This window comes from Aulostomus chinensis, chromosome 8, assembly GCF_037954235.1.
Source record: "Aulostomus chinensis isolate RoL2024-O1b breed Wild chromosome 8, RoL_Achi_v1.0, whole genome shotgun sequence".
NCBI lineage: Eukaryota > Metazoa > Chordata > Actinopteri > Syngnathiformes > Aulostomidae > Aulostomus > Aulostomus chinensis.
In genome coordinates this window covers 24,068,997-24,088,193 of record NC_141327.1, presented here as the reverse complement: position 1 = coordinate 24,088,193, position 19,197 = coordinate 24,068,997, and the positions used below count along the sequence as shown (strand labels likewise).

General features: G+C 39.8%; 1 protein-coding gene across 4 annotated transcripts in view; it reads left to right on the top strand.

Annotated features, from left to right (window-relative positions):
• Positions 1-19,197, top strand: part of fbxw7 (F-box and WD repeat domain containing 7) — a 106,558-nt gene that overhangs the window by 9,839 nt on the left and 77,522 nt on the right. Inside the window, exons 2-3 of one of the 4 annotated variants that reach the window (XM_086211801.1) lie at positions 2,055-2,199; positions 9,691-9,767. Coding sequence is in view for 1 of the 4 variants with exons in the window: in XM_086211800.1 (XP_086067926.1) it covers positions 18,037-18,189 (153 nt within the window). In the remaining 3 variants the exon portion in view is untranslated. Of the gene's footprint in view, positions 1-2,054; positions 2,221-9,690; positions 9,768-17,993; positions 18,190-19,197 lie in introns of those variants that run through there. The other 3 variants (XM_086211802.1, XM_086211803.1, XM_086211800.1) reach the window with 3 other exon arrangements.

Below are 19,197 nucleotides of genomic sequence, written 5' to 3'. Positions count from 1 at the left end.
CAAACATGGAATTTTTTTCACACAAAAGTGTTGCTTGTAAAGGGGTCTAAGTAGAGCCAATCCAGTCTTGATGTGAGACTGGAAAGCCTCTCGGGCTTTGGGCTCAGACTATTTCCATCTTTCCTCAACATGCGCTTGACACCACCACCCACAACTCATTTGCTCAAAAATGCTCACCAGTCCTTCTGAGGCTCCAGCAGAGGTGCAGGATGAAAACCATTTGAAAGGAGGCTTTTGCCAGCAGAGGTCCTGTTGGCATGGAAACAACTGTTTTTGTGAATGAGGCTTCCCTTACATGTCTCGTTGGAGGTTTCCCACTGTCTCATGGTCCAAGCGGACCCTGTCAGACCTCTCATAAGCACAGCTTTTCAGGTTCACTAAACAGATTTCTATGGCCCTGTTCAGACCTGGTATTAACATGCATCCTGTGTGATCCAATCACAAGTGGACAGCTTTAAGTATGTGAGTTCACACTTGGCATTACAATTCTTCTCTACATGCATCTCAAAGGGCCACTTGTGATTGGATCGCTCTCGCTCTCTCTCTCTCTCTCGATATATAGATAGATATCTATAGATAGATATCTCTTTTCTGTTTGCATTTGTGTTGCCTTCAACCAACTGCAATAAAGTGGAAGTTGATACTGTTTGCTTTCCTTTGATGCACCCGAGCTGGTAGTTTGTTGAAATGGAAGCGCTTTGCACGCCATTGTTGGCTGGAGGCTATATACCCACAGCCTAACATGTTGAAACCCCAAAAAAGAAGAGAGAAAAAAAATGCAGGCAAGGGTAAGGGTATTTCTAAATAATTTACAGCCACATGCATCTAATATACTTTAAGTAGTGAGACTACTTTTCAGTGTGTACATGTTTATTTAGGACTACACTACAGACATTTAGAACGATTCCATTCACGTGATTTTTCAGATATTCTAAGTAAGCCTGCTTGCCACTTAATTGGCATGTAATGAATAACTAATTGGCTGTCATGTAAAGAGAGGCGAGAGTTGTTAAACTGAGTAATTTTATAATGTATTAGTGGAAAATCTCAACCAGCCTGTAAATGGCACAGAAATTTTGGTGTTTGGGAATGAGCAAACCATAAAACGATGTCTTGCTGGGCAGAACCATTTTCAAATTCAGTGAAAATGCCAGGAAAATCCAAGGTCACAGCAGCATCCTGTCCTGTCTTTTCCCTGCTACACAGGTGATTACTGTTGGCGCTCTCTTCACTGTCTGTCCTTCATACTGTTTCTAAATTCTCTGAGACCAGACTTTATCTTTCTAAAGAAAAATGTATTTGCAGTGTTTGGGAATATAAATATATTCTCAGAATTGGTAGAACTTGACCTTGCTAATATCCAGTTTGAATTCCCACAAACCAGTGTTAACCGTTTGTGGCAATTGCTTTTTTTCCCTCTTTGCTTGGTCTATATTTTCTTGGTAAAAGTTCAATAATAACTGAAAAAGGGTAAAATGGGGTTCTACTGGTTTGAAGATTTATGGCACTATTGGAATGTGTTACACTGTTATAGAAAGATACCTTCCCTCAGACCTGACCTGGATGACTTCTCGCTGGGGACGCAGACAGCTGGCAGCTCAGTTAAAGTGCCTTTAAGTCTATTAGAGGGGATAATCCTAGGGGGAGAGTTGCAGTGAACAGAGGGAGCAAGCAAAACAGTCTGTCGATTCACTTTCCTCACTTTTGCTATCCAATTGTATCCCTTGTACTGCCCCTGTCCTGCTATGCTGCCAGTCACTCTCCAACTCATGGCTATCATATTCCGTCTTCACTGCTCTCCAAAAGAAAAGATGGCACCCCTGAACAAGAAGTAGAAATTGAGAAAAAGAAAGGAATGACATTTACACAGGCGTAAGTGTTGTGAAATCTTGAGATTTAAAGAAAGAGATTTAAACTTCATCCCAATCCCTGTAAGTCATTTCTTAGGTACTTTTTTTTTTTTTTTTGAACATCATGAGTTGACGTGTTCTGCTTTGCATGTTTTGAACCCCACAGTGGTTTTCTTATCTTTACTACTTTTGCTTTTTCTCCAGTTTCTCACCTTCCATCTTCTGTACCACTGGCACAGTCGGGGTTGCAGGAACACTTCAAAGGGGAGGGTCTGTGGCGCTGCAGATAATACACGGTACCCCCAAGCACCGGCAAGCCAGAGCCCCTACGCAGCCCATCGACTGTCAGGTTGGGCTCTTTCTTTGTCTTGTAAGCAAATGTTTCTTCTACTCTGGTTTCTCCCAAAGTGTTATTAGTGGATATCAGCACCTCCGACTGCAATTTCCGTTGTTCTATTACAGCCCCAGGCGACACTGATTTACAGTATTTTTATGTACTCAGGGAGCTAGAAACGATTTATTGTGGGAGCAACTTATTTTTGGAAGTAGAGGTGTTATGGTGTGTCATTGCGTCCCTCTGATTTTACATCATCTACCTCATACATCTAAGCATCTAAATGTGGACAGTTGTTATTGAAGTTATATTTGTTCATGTTTAATCGCGTGCGGGTGGGGACACCATACATAATTAATGGAATACAAATTAAAACTTCTAAAATATGAGCAGAATTGCTTACTCAGTGGGAATACTAAGAATTTGAGTCACAAATACAGGTTATCAGGAGCAAGAACAGGATCGTAGCACCTATTGTAATCTAAATCATGGTGGTTATCTCTCAAATGCCTTTATTGTTGCACAAGCCATTTTAGTGATAAACACTCCAAACCTATTACATCTTCATTTCCTCAACATTTTAATGGTTGTGGGATGTTCTGAGACATTAGTGAAAAAAGTCAATCTAAAGCCCAGAGTTATCACGTGTCAAGATATTTGGGCCTGATTATATGATGGTAGTTGTAATAGTGAGGCTATGTCTTAAGTAATATTTTGATCACAGATTGGTGTTTTTAACATCGGAAACACCTGATGTGAAGTCAGTTATTTCTCAGATCCTGTTTGTAATTTTCTTTTTTTGAAAGCCTCTATATTCAATTTGTCAGTGTACTCTTAAGTGTCCCTCTCAATGACAGACTTGCTTTCAAAGTCATCGTCTGTTTTCCAGTTTTCAAAGGCACTCTATTTTACTGTCGTGACTGGTGCATTGCTTTCTTCAAATCTGTGAGAATGTCACCTAATGCATGCTTCTCTGAATGGTGATCACACTGTACTTTAAAAAAAAAAAAATCATATTCCAAACAATTGTAAATATTGACCAGAGGTTGTGGTGGTTAATTAATAAAACATCTCAAAGCACTGAAACATTTTTCCCTGTCCCAAGATAAGAAAGTGTATTATTTCAGATGCAAATTGGAGCAGTGTGGTGTGATTTTCTAAATAGTTGAGTAGTACTGTGATGATCGAGGTAAATAATGAAACCTGTTTACGAGATGATACCGCAGTCTTAATTGCTGTGGGTTTTCAAGAATGACTAAATACTAATTAACAATATATTGTAGAATTCATGAAGTGCTGTGTCTAACCGTAAAGTTCAGGATTTTCGAACATAATTTGTCTTTTTCTTTTGGGGGCGGTCAACACCTTTGCACTGCCTCATTTGAATGAACTTGCCACATGTTTGTGCCTCTCCTCCCTCCCCCACACCACACAGATGTGCAAAGCAGTTTTCAAGGTCAGGAATATACCAACTGTCGATGGGATGCTCACGCTAATTGTTACGCCTCCATGAATAGGGCTCATAGCATTTGTTGGCTTATCAGTTGCCATGGTAGCAGTATATTGCTGGTGAGGTTTCTCATGATTTCCTCTGGGATGAAACACCCCTTAAGTCGCTCTCAGAGACCATCTTTGTCCACATATGGATTATTTTGTTGCACAACCTGACTCGACTGATACAATACATATTGTTTTCTTTGTAAAATATGGCCTCTTTTGCATATAAGTTCTAATATTGAAATCTGAGGCCTTACCAGACTGCGTCCAGAGCAGGTTGAGGTTGTTTTTAAAAACCTTTTTATATAAATATGATCCTGAATGGAAATTGTCATATTTTCCATAGCTCATGGTTCAGAGTGAGTCATCTTGCTCCCTTCACATGTGTGATACCAAATGGGACAGGATGTACATTAATGTTATCCGTGGGTATAACTAGGGATGCACAGATTGCCTGGCCATGAACCAGAATTGGGCGTTCTTCAGTGCGACTGGCGGGTCAGTGTCATGTGTTTCCAATTTCTACCCGGTCACTTGCCACTTCAGTCATTTCACTGGTAGTAGTGGCAGGTGTATTTTTTGAAGGACACTGCATTGATTAGCACAGAGCAGATTGAGCAAGACAGGAAATTTCCACACAAATTGCATGGTATATAGGGCCAATTTTCCAAAATAGAACACCATATGCAGGCTCCCCATTGCAAAAACACATGTGAAAAGAACAATTTGAGATACAGGTTGACGGCACAATACAAACAGGTACTCAAATTATTCAAGGGACGACCACCAAATTATCAGAATCTGAGCAAGTCAACAAAGCTGGTGGGCAGCTGGAACAGAACATAAAGCTAGTAATTCACAAAACATGTAAGACCAAAATAAGCAACGGGGGAGCCACAATGAACAAACCTTATAATATTCTTAAAACTCCATCACCCTGTTGAACCTGGCCAATTTGAGGAAGCTAACAAATGGAAAGCGGCTAAGGCTAATAGGCAGAGGTCGGGGCCAAGAACGAGCCTGCAGCATCTCCTATACTTCATCGGCTACTGCGCTCAGCTACTTTTGTTCGATAAGTAAAACATATGTCAGACACAGCTGATATATAGCAACTCTTTTTCCAGAAGAATTTGATTTGGTCCTCATTCCAGGAGAACACTTTATATCTTCTTTTTTTTCGCATCTCTTGTGGCAACAGTAGCTGAAAATGTTTTCAGCTCGTATAATCATTCCTGATCCTTTACTCCTTGCTGACAGCTCCTCCTGAACAGACTGCAGCAGTCCCGCCCCACACTTGCTTAGTTTGAAATCTGCATCACCATTTCATCTCGGCAAAACTTTACTTCCACACATCTGAAAGTACATTTTAATCAGAATGAAAAGTTATCTTCAGTTTGAAGTATTGTTGATCAAAACTTATACCAAGATCTTTAACTTGATGATACGTCAAACATCTACAGTTTTTAAATCAGGTCTAATCATAACTCAAGTTTGATATGTCTGCAATGCCATTAGTGCAAGCCAAAACCTAATTGTAGATAACTGCAAAATGTAATATTTATCTTGGATTTAGGGAAATTACAAATATTTTGAGGTGCAATTATGAATAGTCAAGCTTGAATTTTGGGTATCTGAAATATGCCCTGCAGAATTGCTCCAACTGAATTGTTGTAGTTGTAGTTTCAGTTTCCGAAGGAGGCAAAAGTTGTGGATCAAACAGCCTACTGCATGAAAATCACAGATTAGCTCACGTCATGTGAAATTCCATGTAAAAGGAGTTCTGTCTGCCAAAGCGTTGTTTTTCTGGATAAGATCTTGTCTATAATTTTTGCCTCCTCACTAATTTCAGTTTTGCTTTTTTGCACATAGTTCTGCATTTGAATTGTGAGTTTGTTTGTTGGTGGGGGGGGGGGTAATTTTCAACGGAGAGCTGCAGCTGCAGAATGTCATACTTGTGATGGTCAAGTCTCAGCTGTGTGGTGTAGAAAGCTCTTGAACTTGGAGGAAGAAGCTGTTGAGAAGGTGGGGTCGGAGAGGAAATGAGACTGCATTCCTTCAGTGATTTATTAAGTGTCTGCTCCAGATGGTTCCCTGAGGGGGCCTTCACACCTATGGTCCATTTCCTTTAGTCCGAATCAGTGGATGAGTTGCTACTTTGTTACATTTTTCATTCGGTCCATTTATGGTTCACACTGTTCTGTGTGGAACGCAGCCGTACAAGTCATCAGTCTATTTGACAGAATATTTACGAGTGAAAACCTTCTGGTCAATCATATTGTCACAGACAACAATGAATGACAGTTGCACCTAATGCACATTTAGTGGATAAACTTTCAAAAGTTGAACTGTTTGACACTTGATTTTGTTCATTGAAAAGCATTTCATAAGACTACTTTTATTTCATATTTGGACCAGTTACTCAAATTGAACTGAGGCCAGGAAGCATGACATTTGCTCTCCACATGGAGTTTTATTTTATTTGATCCATCCAGACACAGCTGATGTGCAGGCATCCATAACTTCTGTGCTTTCTGCACTCAAAAATCTCTGAGAATCCCTAAGAATCCCACCTTTCCGAGAAAGCTTTGTGTTATCCCCCTGATAAGGGAAGTAAAACGTGGCTTAGTTTTTTCATGTTTTTTCAGGGCAGATACGGATTAATGATAAGTCAAGGAGGCTGATAGATATTTGGGTCAATTCAAACCTCAGCACAAAGCACAAAGAAAGTGTTGAAGCCATTGACAGCGATTCTGAGTGCAGAAGAAAACGAACAAAAAACTCATTGCAAAATCTTAATGTGACTAGGCGAAACCTAGTGTATGGCTTGACGCCTAGCTAGAGAGCTGAAATGCGGGCCATTTGTTGAACAGATACATTTGTAGATGGGTTTATAGTGTATATTCCTGGATATTATAGGTTCCTCTTCTGTCTGAAGTGGTTCAATGACATTAGTCTTTGAAGAGTTCTGAAGCAGCAAAACACGCTACACGTTTCAGCTAGAGATGTTTTTAAATGCAGTATTAAGAGTTTTTTTCTCCAAGAGTACTTAAAATAAACCCATTTATCCCCTGGTAATGTTGGAGGCTGACAAGTGACAAACAATAACGGTTACTAAAATATCAGTGGGTCTTCATTTAGTCAATTACTATATGATGTAAAACAATCTCAGGATAAGGTGAGGGAGAGCAGAGAAGCATAAGCTGCGAAATGCCACTCAGCTGCTGGAGGTGACTAGACATTGCACTGCTGGGTTCTGAGCTGGTGGCACCATGCAGTGGCAGCTGAGTGACAGAGTGTCTCTGTAGCGCACCGTTCATCCTCTGGAGTCAGATAAGCTAAATTGTTAATATTGCAACATTGACTCAGTGACATAATTCCTCAATGTGAAGAGGTGAGTGAAAACTAACATAAAAAGAAAACTAAAAAAACAACAACTTAGTGTTTTAATTTTCCTTCCTCTTTCCTTTGTATTCATTTTTAAAAAAAATCTTCATTATTAATGTAAAATAAACAGATCATTGTTGCCAACATAGTTTTGCTTTACATTGGCCAGGAAGATGGGACTGGCAGCATAACAAAATACCAGAGGTCTGGTGTAGACAATGACACCATCAATAGGAATGGAAAAAAGTACAAGGGCCATTAGTGGAAGAAATGAGAAGAGTCATAATAACGGTAACAAACTTTATATAACTAAACATTGCACATTAGGTTTCTCTTTTGTTGCTGAGATGGATTTGAATGCTAGGTGAAACAGTTGAAATCATGTTCTCTCCTGCCAGACAGACAGGATGACTAACCGCAAACAGAACAGCCGCTGATACACCGAGTTTTGGTTTTAGTGTTCCCATCTGGACATATTACTGAAGAAAACTCTCAGTTTTATTCTTTATATTGGATCTGAAAGGATTTTTTCCTACTATAGTAGCTGTATTAACTTTTGGTCCTTTCTTGCTGTTAAAAATCTCAGTTGTAGCTTCACAAAAATGAATCTGAAAATAGCAGCCCAAATTTTCAACCTCATTGTTCACTTGATGCTTATTTGACCAAGCTGTATTTATTTGAACAGACTAGTCTGACTCTTGTCTTTGGTTGTCTGTTAACTTTCATCACATCTGGAAACATCCATCAGTTGCTTTGTGCAACCTCCTTACATAATGAACAAAGATTCTTTGCAACTACAGTCCAGCACTTATGAAATGAAGTTTTGTGAATTGTACTGCTTTCCATCAGTCAACCATCCTCCTGTCTCACAGTTATCAAATGTCACACAGCTGGATGGTGTGTGTGGACATCTGTTCATTTCCCAGAACTTGATGTCCACATCCACTTTTGTTTACGTCAACGTAGAAATCTTATTCTCTCTACACAAGCCAGCGTTTTGGCTCTGCTGGGGAGTCTAGAGGCTCTAATTATGTTTGTTGGGCAGCTGCTCAAAATCAACAGCTCAAGTTCACATATTCTAGCACTAATCTGTGAGATTGACCTGTCGTTGGGTAAATTATACCCAACACATGAATAACTAGTGGAGGATTTTTATTTATTTATTTTTTGTTCAGTCGATCTTTATGAATCTCAACACTTGAGTGTATTGACTGGGCTGGATGGTTGATACTCGTGGACAAAGATGGCATCATAACAGAGATTGCAATCTAGAGTTGACAGGTTTTCTCAGTTAAATCCATTTGAATCTTGAATTGAGATTGAAATAAGATGTTTAAAAAAATAAGCTGGCGACATTTTTGGTGTGGGAGTTTACTTATATTTGATTTGAAATTGTAATCACCAAAAATAAGAAAAGTAAGCTCCTTTAAATTTTTTTTAATGTCACGACGCCACCTACATTAGTGCTCTTCATCCCAGGGCTTAGAATTTTTGATACCACTGAAACTGTCTGTCCCACAATTTAATTATGTATAAAAGAGAATGAAGTGTACATGCAGCGTTATTAATAATACAAAATGATGTGTATGCTTTGTACATTGCGTTGTGTGTACTCACAGTTTTAGGCTGCAGAGTTTTTGCTATTCTTCAACAGCACACATTTCAAAACCAAACTAGTTGGCTCCATTCAGCTATGGTTTTAGCAGAGCTAAACTCAAAATGTGTTCTTGCGTTACTGTGACTGATTCAGTGAGACCAGGTGACATTCTATTGGCTGGTCTTGGTAAAGTTAATAAGTTTACATTGTTGCTGGAATGCTAGCAAGGTAAATTGGGTTGCCCACACTTGACAAGATAACTAATGGAGTTGATCCCCTCGGCTTTTCAAAGATTTGTGTTCTGTCTCTGACTTTTTGCTCAAAGTTCAAAAGCCTTTTGTTTTCGGTGCTTCAAGCCTGAAGGTAAATGTAAATCGCCACCAATTTTTTCTTTGGAGCTGAAATGTTTTAGTTGGGAGTGGTTTCTACTATGGGAGTGGTTTCTACACTGATACTCGAGAAAAGGGATCTGTTTTAAAATAACAGTTATTCATTGAACCACATGGTAGACTAATGAGTGGTGTGTTGCATGAAGACACACCATATTTTAGTTTGTAAGATTTTGACTTTCAAGCTAATGATTGGTGAGGCAAGCTGATTCCTTTCCACTTCTGTCCTACAAGAAATTGGAGTTGGACTTTAAAATGGTAAAGATGCAGTATTGTATGATTAACACTCGGTGTCGTGCACTGCAGTGCCAGCAGCTGCCCCCTGAGCACCTCCCAGCAGACGAGACCGAGGAGGAACTGACATCTGTGCCGGTGACTCACTCTTACGTGCTGATGCAGGTGTTACATGTTGTGTGAGGTTGTTCAATTGTTCGGTCATAGTTTCTTTGACGAACCTTTTAAAGAATTTGCTGCATTGTGTCTTGAGATTTTGAAGATAAACTCTTAAATCCCTGCACTCTTATCTCACGCCTTTGAGCCTCCTTTCTCCCTCATACTACAGACGGCCCCATGGTGCCTTAACCCTGGGATGACCTCTGGGATTGCTGTACTGACAGCTTTCTCACTCTTTGTCCACAGGAAGAATCAAGGCTTAGAGTGGCATCTGGAGGGGAGAAGACTAATTGTGGCCTGAACAAAGACAGGCAGAGAGAACTGTAAGTAAACACTGCATCTGTGTGAACGTCTGGGGTCAGGATGTTTGTGTGAGTTTGTGTGTGTGTGTGTGTGTGTGTGTGTGTGTGTGTGTGTGTGGCTCATGCTCAATGCAGTGCTTATCGCATAAGTTTACACACTTGACTAGCGAGATTTGTGGCCGTTTTGAATGGGTGAGCGTAAGATGGCATCTTAAATTGCCCCTTGGTGGATCATAGCACAGAGAGTGTACAGCCCTGAAAGTCATAGAGGTTACCAGGTTGTGTTTTGCTGCCATATGTATGTTCTTCAAATGGAGGTGTGTATTTGTTTATGGGAGAGAAATTCTGCTTATGAACAGCATTCTATTAAGCTGAGGAGAGAATGAACACAAAGTGAAAAGAGAGATTGTTGTCTCTGGCAAACATCTAAGTGAGACACTTATTTTGTCAACATAGACAATTTTACGGTCTCAAACATACACATTGTACACAAGCTCAGATTTATTTCTTGTTGGTTCTTGTTCTTAGAGTTTGACAACAGCTGATAGCACATAAGCTTGAACCCAGTTGTTTCCTAGCAACACATTTCCATTGAAATGATATGTTAGCAAGTGCACACGTCTCCATTTACCATGACATCAGCAACAACAGACAATATGAGGTGAAAATAGGAAGCATGAGGTGAAGAGAAAAAGGTAAAGTTGTTGACTGGTGGTGTGTGGAAGTTGTAGTATTTCAGAAGTGACTTTCTTGCATACAATTTAAATCTGTCATTTGTTCTTCCCCATCTTTACTTCACTGTGAAATATGAAGGAAAATATACCTCTCCAAAGGTGAAAAGTTTGAGTAAAAATCTTGAAAACCATACTACGAAACAAATGCTTTAATGTTTTACCTGAAACTGCTTAATGTGCATGTGCCCATCTTTTGGGATGTGCAAATCATGTTTCACTCAACAGAGTTGAAAAAACCTAAAGCAGGACGAGAAAATAATTGCCTGAGTGGATGTACGGAAAGGCCGCACCCTGTGTTTATCGTCAGCGTCTCAGGACACAGACTATTCACACTTGCACATGAGAGACAGTGGAAGTTGTTGGAGTGAACAAACAGGGGGTGGATTCATTCAGCCACATGCTTCGTGTTTGTGATGATTTTCTGGAAAAGTGTGTGAAAGCAGGGAATAGTGGAGTGAATACCAAAGGAAGGCTAAATAAATTACTGTTTATCTGTGAGGACGGGAATATGACTTGTTTGTATTCCATCTGTGTCTGTACTCAGAACAATTGGAAAGACTTTATCTTTTGGAAAGGACCTTGAATGTGAACAAACTTGTCCAATATTGAAATAGTGGTCATTGTGTGCTGCACATGTATGGGTAATCAAACATAACTCCAGAGCATGAGAGCTATATTTGATTTCCAATATGTCAACAATGTCCAAACAGCCATTGTCCAGCAAGTGGCAATTACCTTCCCATTTGCACATCTGACAGGGTCGGGACGGGCAGCTCAGAGGGGCCGCTTGTAAATGCTGAGCAGAAGTGCTCCCTCACGCCACCTTTCCATGCCGCTCCACAAACATAAGGAGACACGTTTGTGTGTTGCTGTGTTCAAGGGAGAGCAAAGGCAGAGATGAGCTGATAACACTGTATGCAGCTCTGTTTAAATATGAGGTAGTTGATTTTAATGAACAAAAAACTAAAATTTAAAACGAGAATGATATCAGAAACTGACTTTCTGATTTTCAAACCAGATCCATCAAATTGCATAATTGTCATTTTATCAGTTCCTTGTGTTTTTGATGTGATAACATCCAGTCCCAAAATTTAGTCTGTATTCACTGACCGTAGTTGTGAGAGGAATTGTAGCTGAGATAGAGAGTGTGGTAGAGGGCTTCAATTATGCATCCTGGACATGCACTGGCGAATTCTAGGTAAAGTGATAGCATGCTGCAGCACCTTGTTTGGCTTGCTGCTGCATTTTTAAAGACTTAACTGGCACTCGGATGTCAAAATGTTAATGTTGTCATCCCCTCAAAACTAAACTAAAAGCAGAAATTTGATATGAAGTCTGAATAATTCAGACCAATGGTTTGGGTTTAAATTTTCACCCAAGTTCATCTGGCTATGAGTGCTTGATACTGCCTCCCTATTAAAAGTATGAAGGGAATAGGAATCTACTTCCTAGTACATGTCCGATGTCTTGAAGTAGCCTAAAACATGCAGTTAGTGATTCTATAGATTTTCTGTATTCTGTGTCTAATTTTGTATCACAATACAGTGATTGCTTTTGAAATCCATTTCAGAAAATAACCATACAGTACATTGTCATATTTGATTATATCTTTTTTTTGGGAGCTGTCATACAAACAAAAACACCCGCCTCCCTCTAGGCAGCACAAGTTTACAAACCAAAGCCTCAAACCAGTAAAACATTCCTTTAAAATAGAGCTTTATAGTTCCATGTGAGAACAATACAGTCGTTACACGTTTTAGAGTTTTTCTCTCTATTCAGACATTCTCTCTTCTCATCCATGATTATATCTGATTGCAGTGGCTGTCTGACAAGGTGTCAAGCTGCTTATGAGGAGCAGTTAGGGCTTCAGTGTCGTGCCTAAGGACCCTCAACACAGTCTGTGGAGGGGCCAGGCATCAACCCAGTAACCTTCTGATTAGTAAATGGCCGTCGTCTTTCCTGATGCATACCTCCCCAAATCTCTATAGGCAACACCTGTTTACCGTTGCTCATATGTACAGTTATATTGCCCAGCACTTCCTCATGTAGCATGACAAATGGTTCTCCAGAAGAATCATTCTCATCTTTCATCTTGGAAACACGTGACTTTGATATTTATCCCATCTTGCTCCGTGTGTGTACTTCTTACCCTCTTCAGTAGAGCTCATGTGTTGAGCATATGGAAAAGAACAGTAAGTCTTGGAAAAAAATTGTACAGCATACAGCAGAGCTTCTGTAGAACAAAATAGACCACGGTCATTTCTTGAAAGGGTCCAACTGAATTTGAAACCGCTTCCTAAGCAGAAAGGAAGGGGCTGAGATTTAGATATCCTCAGTGTTACTCCCTAATCAGTCCCACACCTCTCACCCACTCGTTCTCTGTAAATAATTCAGAACAGCCTTCCGCCTGCACTTGAGTAGATACACAGTTGATAATGGATGATAGCTGGGGAGAGTAAAAAGTGCTGCTGATGCAAATTTCAAAAATAAGAGTTTTCATGACAGTGACACTATCATCTTAAATGCTAAATGTGGAGCTCCCTGCTACCTAACAGTGCTTTACAATACTGCCTCATTCACACACACAGACCATGTAGGCAGCATGTGAGGTCCCAGGGCAGTTGGGGCTTCCACGAAGACATTCCAAAGATATGTTACACATATAAACAGTTTTTATAATGTAGTTTGTTTAAAAAGAGTGACTGAATTTGATTTATGACATTTTAATTTTAGGCCATGTCACCCAGCTCTTAACTCTAGCTTAAATTCATGGCTACTAGTGTTTTTGTAGTTTAAATCTTCTGCTCTACACTGTATTGTGGCATTGGATAGAAAATCTGTGACGATATTCACTATTCTGCTGTAATGTTTTATTAGTAATGTAACATATGTGATGTGGGACCTCTGTCATCTCTTGAGGGGTGTGGTTGACACTTTCGGTCATTCATGCTTTGGAGACCCAGTAGAAAACAGGAAATCCCAAACACTCTGGGTACCAATGTGTTACAGAGGCAGGAAGTTGTGACTCTAATGAACCACCTTTTTTCTTGCCTCTGTGATTCGAGAGGAGAGGAAGGTCAGATCCATTTTGGTATAGATTTGTTATATTTTTTTATACAAGTAATACTGAATATGTTTTCAAAGTCACATCTGCCAATTTATAGCTGCAAATTTGTAAATTTGAGAAAGAACCTTTCTGGCAAAGCAAGCATTCAGGCATTAGCGATGCTTTTAATGGTTTTAAGTGCTGAGATATAATCCTCAGTCACCCAATTAGTTTCAATCTCTGGCCACTAGAGTGCAGCCTACTCTGAGGAAATGGTCCGTTTGCAAGCTCCATCATATCACGTTATGATGATTAGAAACCCAAATTATTTGTTTTAATTTAAAAACTTGGTATCTTTTAAAACTGATATTGATTATACAGATACATGCACATATGTTTTTATCATGACACATCAAAATGGTGGTCATCTGTTCACTGTGTCAAGATTAAAGAGCTTTAGAATAATTGAGGTCATAATTTGCAAGCCTGCTTACATGTAATAGCCACTAAAGAGTTTGATGGGACCGAGTTAATTATCATGTTTGCCACTTGATGACCTCCTGAAATGATTTGTCATCATGTACAGTCCTTATGCATTTTAAACATGGTGTTACTTTCCCTTGAGAGATCTAAATACTACAGAGGAGGCAGATGTTTGATTAATTTGTCAAGTTGAATTTGTAAATAAGTTGATGAAGTTGGCGTGTTTTTGTTTGGGGAGTTCATAGATTTTTGCTTTGTCCATGGTACATTGCTTACCTTAATGTCTTTGTAGTGGTGGCACCAACCTTCAGGGCGGACACAAGTCTTTGTACTTTAAAACGTAAGGATGCAGTTGAACAACTGCCATTTTCCAGAAACAGATAAAGCTACTGTGCTTTTAAGTGAAAGTAGTGATATTGACATCATGACAATGAAAATCTACTTTATTAAGTCTTGACTGAACAGAGTCAGTCAAGCAGTTCACATGTGAGGGAAATAACTGCATTACACACATTTTGGACATATTTTACCAATTTCTTGGTTTAATATTAGTTTTGTAGTAAAATTAATAGCACAACATTTGTGAAAGCTGTCATACTCATAATGCTCAAATATACAGTATTTGAAGTGTTTCATTTAAACATGATATGAACAGCAATGGTGAGGGTAATTGCATATCATTTAAAATACACATTATAGATATAGATTAATAGCGTCAAGCCTTCGTGCATAGCAGTGCTTCATTGAATCGGTCGAATACTACTGCAGTTGGTAAAGGGCAAGTATTCTGTTTTTTTCTCATAACAGCTATAATTAGTCATTGCAGTCAAACTTTACTTATTTGACTTCATCTTAAATTGCCTTTGCATAACTATTGGAATATTCTGCGTTATTCCTTATCTAGGGGTACTTAATAATTTGGCAAGCAAGTGTATTTGTTAGATAAAAATATTTTTTATAATACTATATCACATGGTAGCCTGACAGCCTGGTCCTCTGATGTCTAATTTGCCATAAAGCATGTAAGCCTGATGTTATCTTCCTGTATATTACATTGAGTCTCTGCTTTATGGATCAATACTGAAGCAGTGCGCTGACAAAGTGAAAAACAATATTCATAAATTATGAACAGGGTACCTTTTCACCCCGACCCATCTTTCCAACAAGAAAAGAGCAAAAAGTAAACAAGATGCCTATTTTTGCTTATGGAAAATCGTGAATTTCGATGAAAACAAAGTGTTTTATTGCCTCAGTGCACTTCTCCAAATACACTGCATATAGCAGCTTCCTGACAGTTGAAGAAGGCTGGACTTAAAATACGACTCTCTGTTCTTGTTCCAGGTTGACAGTTATACTTTTCTTTAAAGATTGTTTCTGATGATTGTAGATTTGTTTGCTTGTTTCATTTCTCTCCAGTTGTGTTGTTTTGTTCCAGGGAGAGGGCAACCTAGTGTTTCTGGAAAGCTTTGTTGCAATGAATCACAGTAAGGTGTCACCTTTAGTAGCAGTGCTATCAACAGAAAAGATGTGCCAGACAGTGTGTGAGCACAGAGAACAGCTTTAAATGCTTCATTTTTACCCTTTGCACCACCTCTCACATCTTGTACAATTGGCATTTGGTCAAAGCAGCATATCAAACCTTGTGATGGACTTCACCTTAATAAATGGATTCTTGTTGTCTGTCCTTGTCTGTGCACCACTTTTGCCATATCCTCTTGAAGAGACTAATGGCAGTTGATTTCACAACATTAAACCTGACCTGTATGTTGAATACAGAACAGGGTGGACAGCCAAGGTGGAAAAAGTCTTACCTTTTTAATCTCTTTATACAAGACACACTTCAGTTGTCCACTTAAAAGTGTATTGAAGATGAAAGTATGGTAGCTAGTAAAGGTGGTGTGGTTGAATATCAAAAAAATAGAAGGGTGTCAGTGGACCTTTTTCTCGTAGCCGTAGTAAGAGGCAAAGATGCAGATACATCAATGTGTACTTACAAAAACAAACAAAACGGCTCCATTACTGGGCTTTGTAGTCGCATGAGTTAGTTTTGTTTGTTTTTCCTCCTTTACACCTGTCATTTTTTGGTATGCATTCTCATCTTTTTGTGCATGTGCCTTACTTTGCAATCTAGCATCACATCTCATTAAGCAGCTAACAATGCAGCTTATATTTAACAGACTCAGTCCATTGCTTTACCATACTTGTATTTCATAAATGACTTAGCATATAGTTCTACATTATATCCCATAGCAGGATCAATTCATCTACCGGCTGATGCGATTTTGGGCTCTGATAGATCTGAATCTGTGTGTGAAAGCTGATATGAAAACCTCTTCTTTTTCCCCCCCAAATTACAAAGCAACAAAGTGTGCTAATGCTTGCTACATTAGCTGGCCAGCTAACCTACAGCTGCAACCTTGCTGAGTGGAAGCTAATGCAACCTGTTAGTTGAACTCATTCACATGTTAAGCTTAATTCTTTTGAACATTTCCTCAATCATTTGCATCAAAGTGATAATGAAAAATCAAACGTGTCAAATTCAGAATGTTACTGCTGTAATCAACTTTGCAAGACCTTTATTTGATTTATTTTGTCATCGTTTTTGTTAACTGTTTTTGCCAATTTTTTGGGGCGTAAGTTAAGTTTTGTCTTATATCATTGAAGATAACGTCCTGATTTCACGTATTGGTCCTAAATGTAATTGCAGCATCCCATCTGCATTCTTGGCATGTATTACTAATCTGTAAAGGTCAGCCTGTTCATGTAGCCGTGCATGGAAAATCCTCATGGTATCATCTGTATGAGCCATTTCCCTTGATGCCAGTGGTGAAAGGAGACATTGATTTCGAATGGTCACCGATGTTATTATATCTGTGTGCTATTAATAGCAAGTTGCTGCTACTTACCTACTTTATCAAATTATCTTTGCCTTGCTATTAATGCTACCCCTTCAATCCCTCCACCCCTGCTTCCATCCCTCCAAAAACTTCATCAACCAGGATAAATATTAGGACATGCTTGAATGGAACAGTCACTAATCTTCAAATTGCCAATTATACTATATTGCTTTACATTATAGTATTATGATAAAAGCTTAAAAAGTGTTGATTACTGTTGCAACCACAGCTTTGATATTTTTTACAGTCTTAGCCTTTAAAGTGTCTGTTTTTCTTGCACTGATTTGCAGCAGTCATCAGCGGCATTGTAGCAGCAGTGACAGATTATTACCATAAAAATCTTGTCTGCTCTGTTATTGTTTTCTAAATGCTTAGCCTAGATCCCTCCTCCACCACATCCTGGCTCTCTCCAGCTTATCATTCCTTCTGGTGCATACATAGTGGCTTGGATTTGTTATTATATTCTGCCCACTGCCTCCTCATTTAATGGAACAGTCGGGAGCTCGAATGTCATATGAGGGGAAGCACTTTTATCGGCAAGTTGGAGGAGCTCAGTCTGAGTGGTGGTGTTGGTGGTGGTGGTGGTGATGGGGGTGTGTCTGTACAGTGGTGGCAGCAGCATTGACGGTGATAGGATCCTCATTGCAGCCAAAGGCAGTGAAGGGAGGGGAACGAAGCAGATGGAAATTGTGGGAGGCAGTAGTTGCAGACATTGTACCTGGGGTATTATTTGCTATATCAGGTGAAAGTATTTTGTGGCTGGCAGTTAGTTTGGCAAAAGAGCGGAGCTGCAGCAGGAGGCACGAGTCTGTTCAGAGACAGAGGTACAGCAATGGATTGGAGTAAGTGTCAAGCAACCACGAGGGAAATGGACCAAGAAACTACTTTCTAACCTAAGTGCCCTCAGTGCGGATTAAGGTGAATATCGGCACCTGTGTTACATTGACTTTAGATAACACCAACCTGGTGTCAGTCACGGAGTATCTGGTTCAGCACCATGTGGAATACACTGCAAGAAAAGCTGTGAGGACAACTGGGGGGATTTGGCAACGACCAGGAAGTGGTTACGGCTTTCAGCTTGTCTATTTTTCCACACGTCTACGTACCCCCCCTGTGCGGCGAGGCTACTAATGAGCAAGTCGATGTGTGGCTGTGGCTGCAGCATCATCTCTTCTCTGATGAAGAGACTGGGCCGCACAGCTTGCTGCTCAGATCTCCTTTCCTGCAGCCATACTTCAGAACAGCTGCAGAGACTGGCCAGTGGCTGCCCACCTCCAGCAAAGGTAACAGTACGTCATCGCCCACTGGCACAGCCACATCTGTGTCTCCATGCCGACTGATCAGACATCATTAGGCTATTTATGTGTTGTCACCTGTGCACGTTACAGGAAACCACTGTGCCTGACAGCATGTTGCAGAAAGCACCATGTGTGAAGCACATTGTCCTTGTTTATCTGCTTTGGTTGTCTGAAACAATTATTCAGGTATAATCACTGTGCGACCAGGGAGAGCAACACAGTAATTGATTTTTTAATGGAACCAGGTGATTTAATGGCTGTCTTGCTGCCTTGACAACAGTGGACTTGATTTTAGCAAGCAGAGTCATTTAAATGGATGCCTTCAGACTGCCTGTGGTTCACAGTGATTGCTGCCCCCCCCCCCCCCCAATTGGAGAAAAAGCCTTTTCTAATGGGATAAATAAAAGCCAAACAAGATTGTGTGTGTCAAAGTGCTCGTGTGTGTGTGTGTGTGTGTGTGTGTGTGTGTGTGTGTGTGTGTGTGTGTGTGTGTGAATGAGAGTGTAACTTTGTTCTAATACAGGCGTCATCTCATGGCTGTAGCTGCTAGGGTTCCTTCTGTTTCATTGCTTGTTATGCACATGACTGTTACAATACTTTGAATCCAGTTAGTGTCTTGTCCTCCTTCTGGCAGAAGGCCACTTTCACAGTAGAAAAGAGCCATTCTTGAAGATTCTAAGATAATTTATGCTCTCACAAGTTGAGATAGAAATCACAAAGGAAAGTGATGTATCACAGAGCTGTTGCATGGCAACTCTTCAAATGAGAACAGATGAGTGACAGTGTTAAAGGAGGTGTAGTTCCTATAGACCAATGGTTTAGCCACATTTATGTTGAATAGAAGTCATTTTTATCTTCCTTGTCAAGCATTGTCACAAAGTGAAGCACCTTTTAGTGAAATGAATGAGCAAACTGCCATCCCTTCGGCAAGCAGCTCAGGTTGGGGTTTCATTTTCTTTATCTGAGACATCACAGGGCACCAGCTCTAAATAG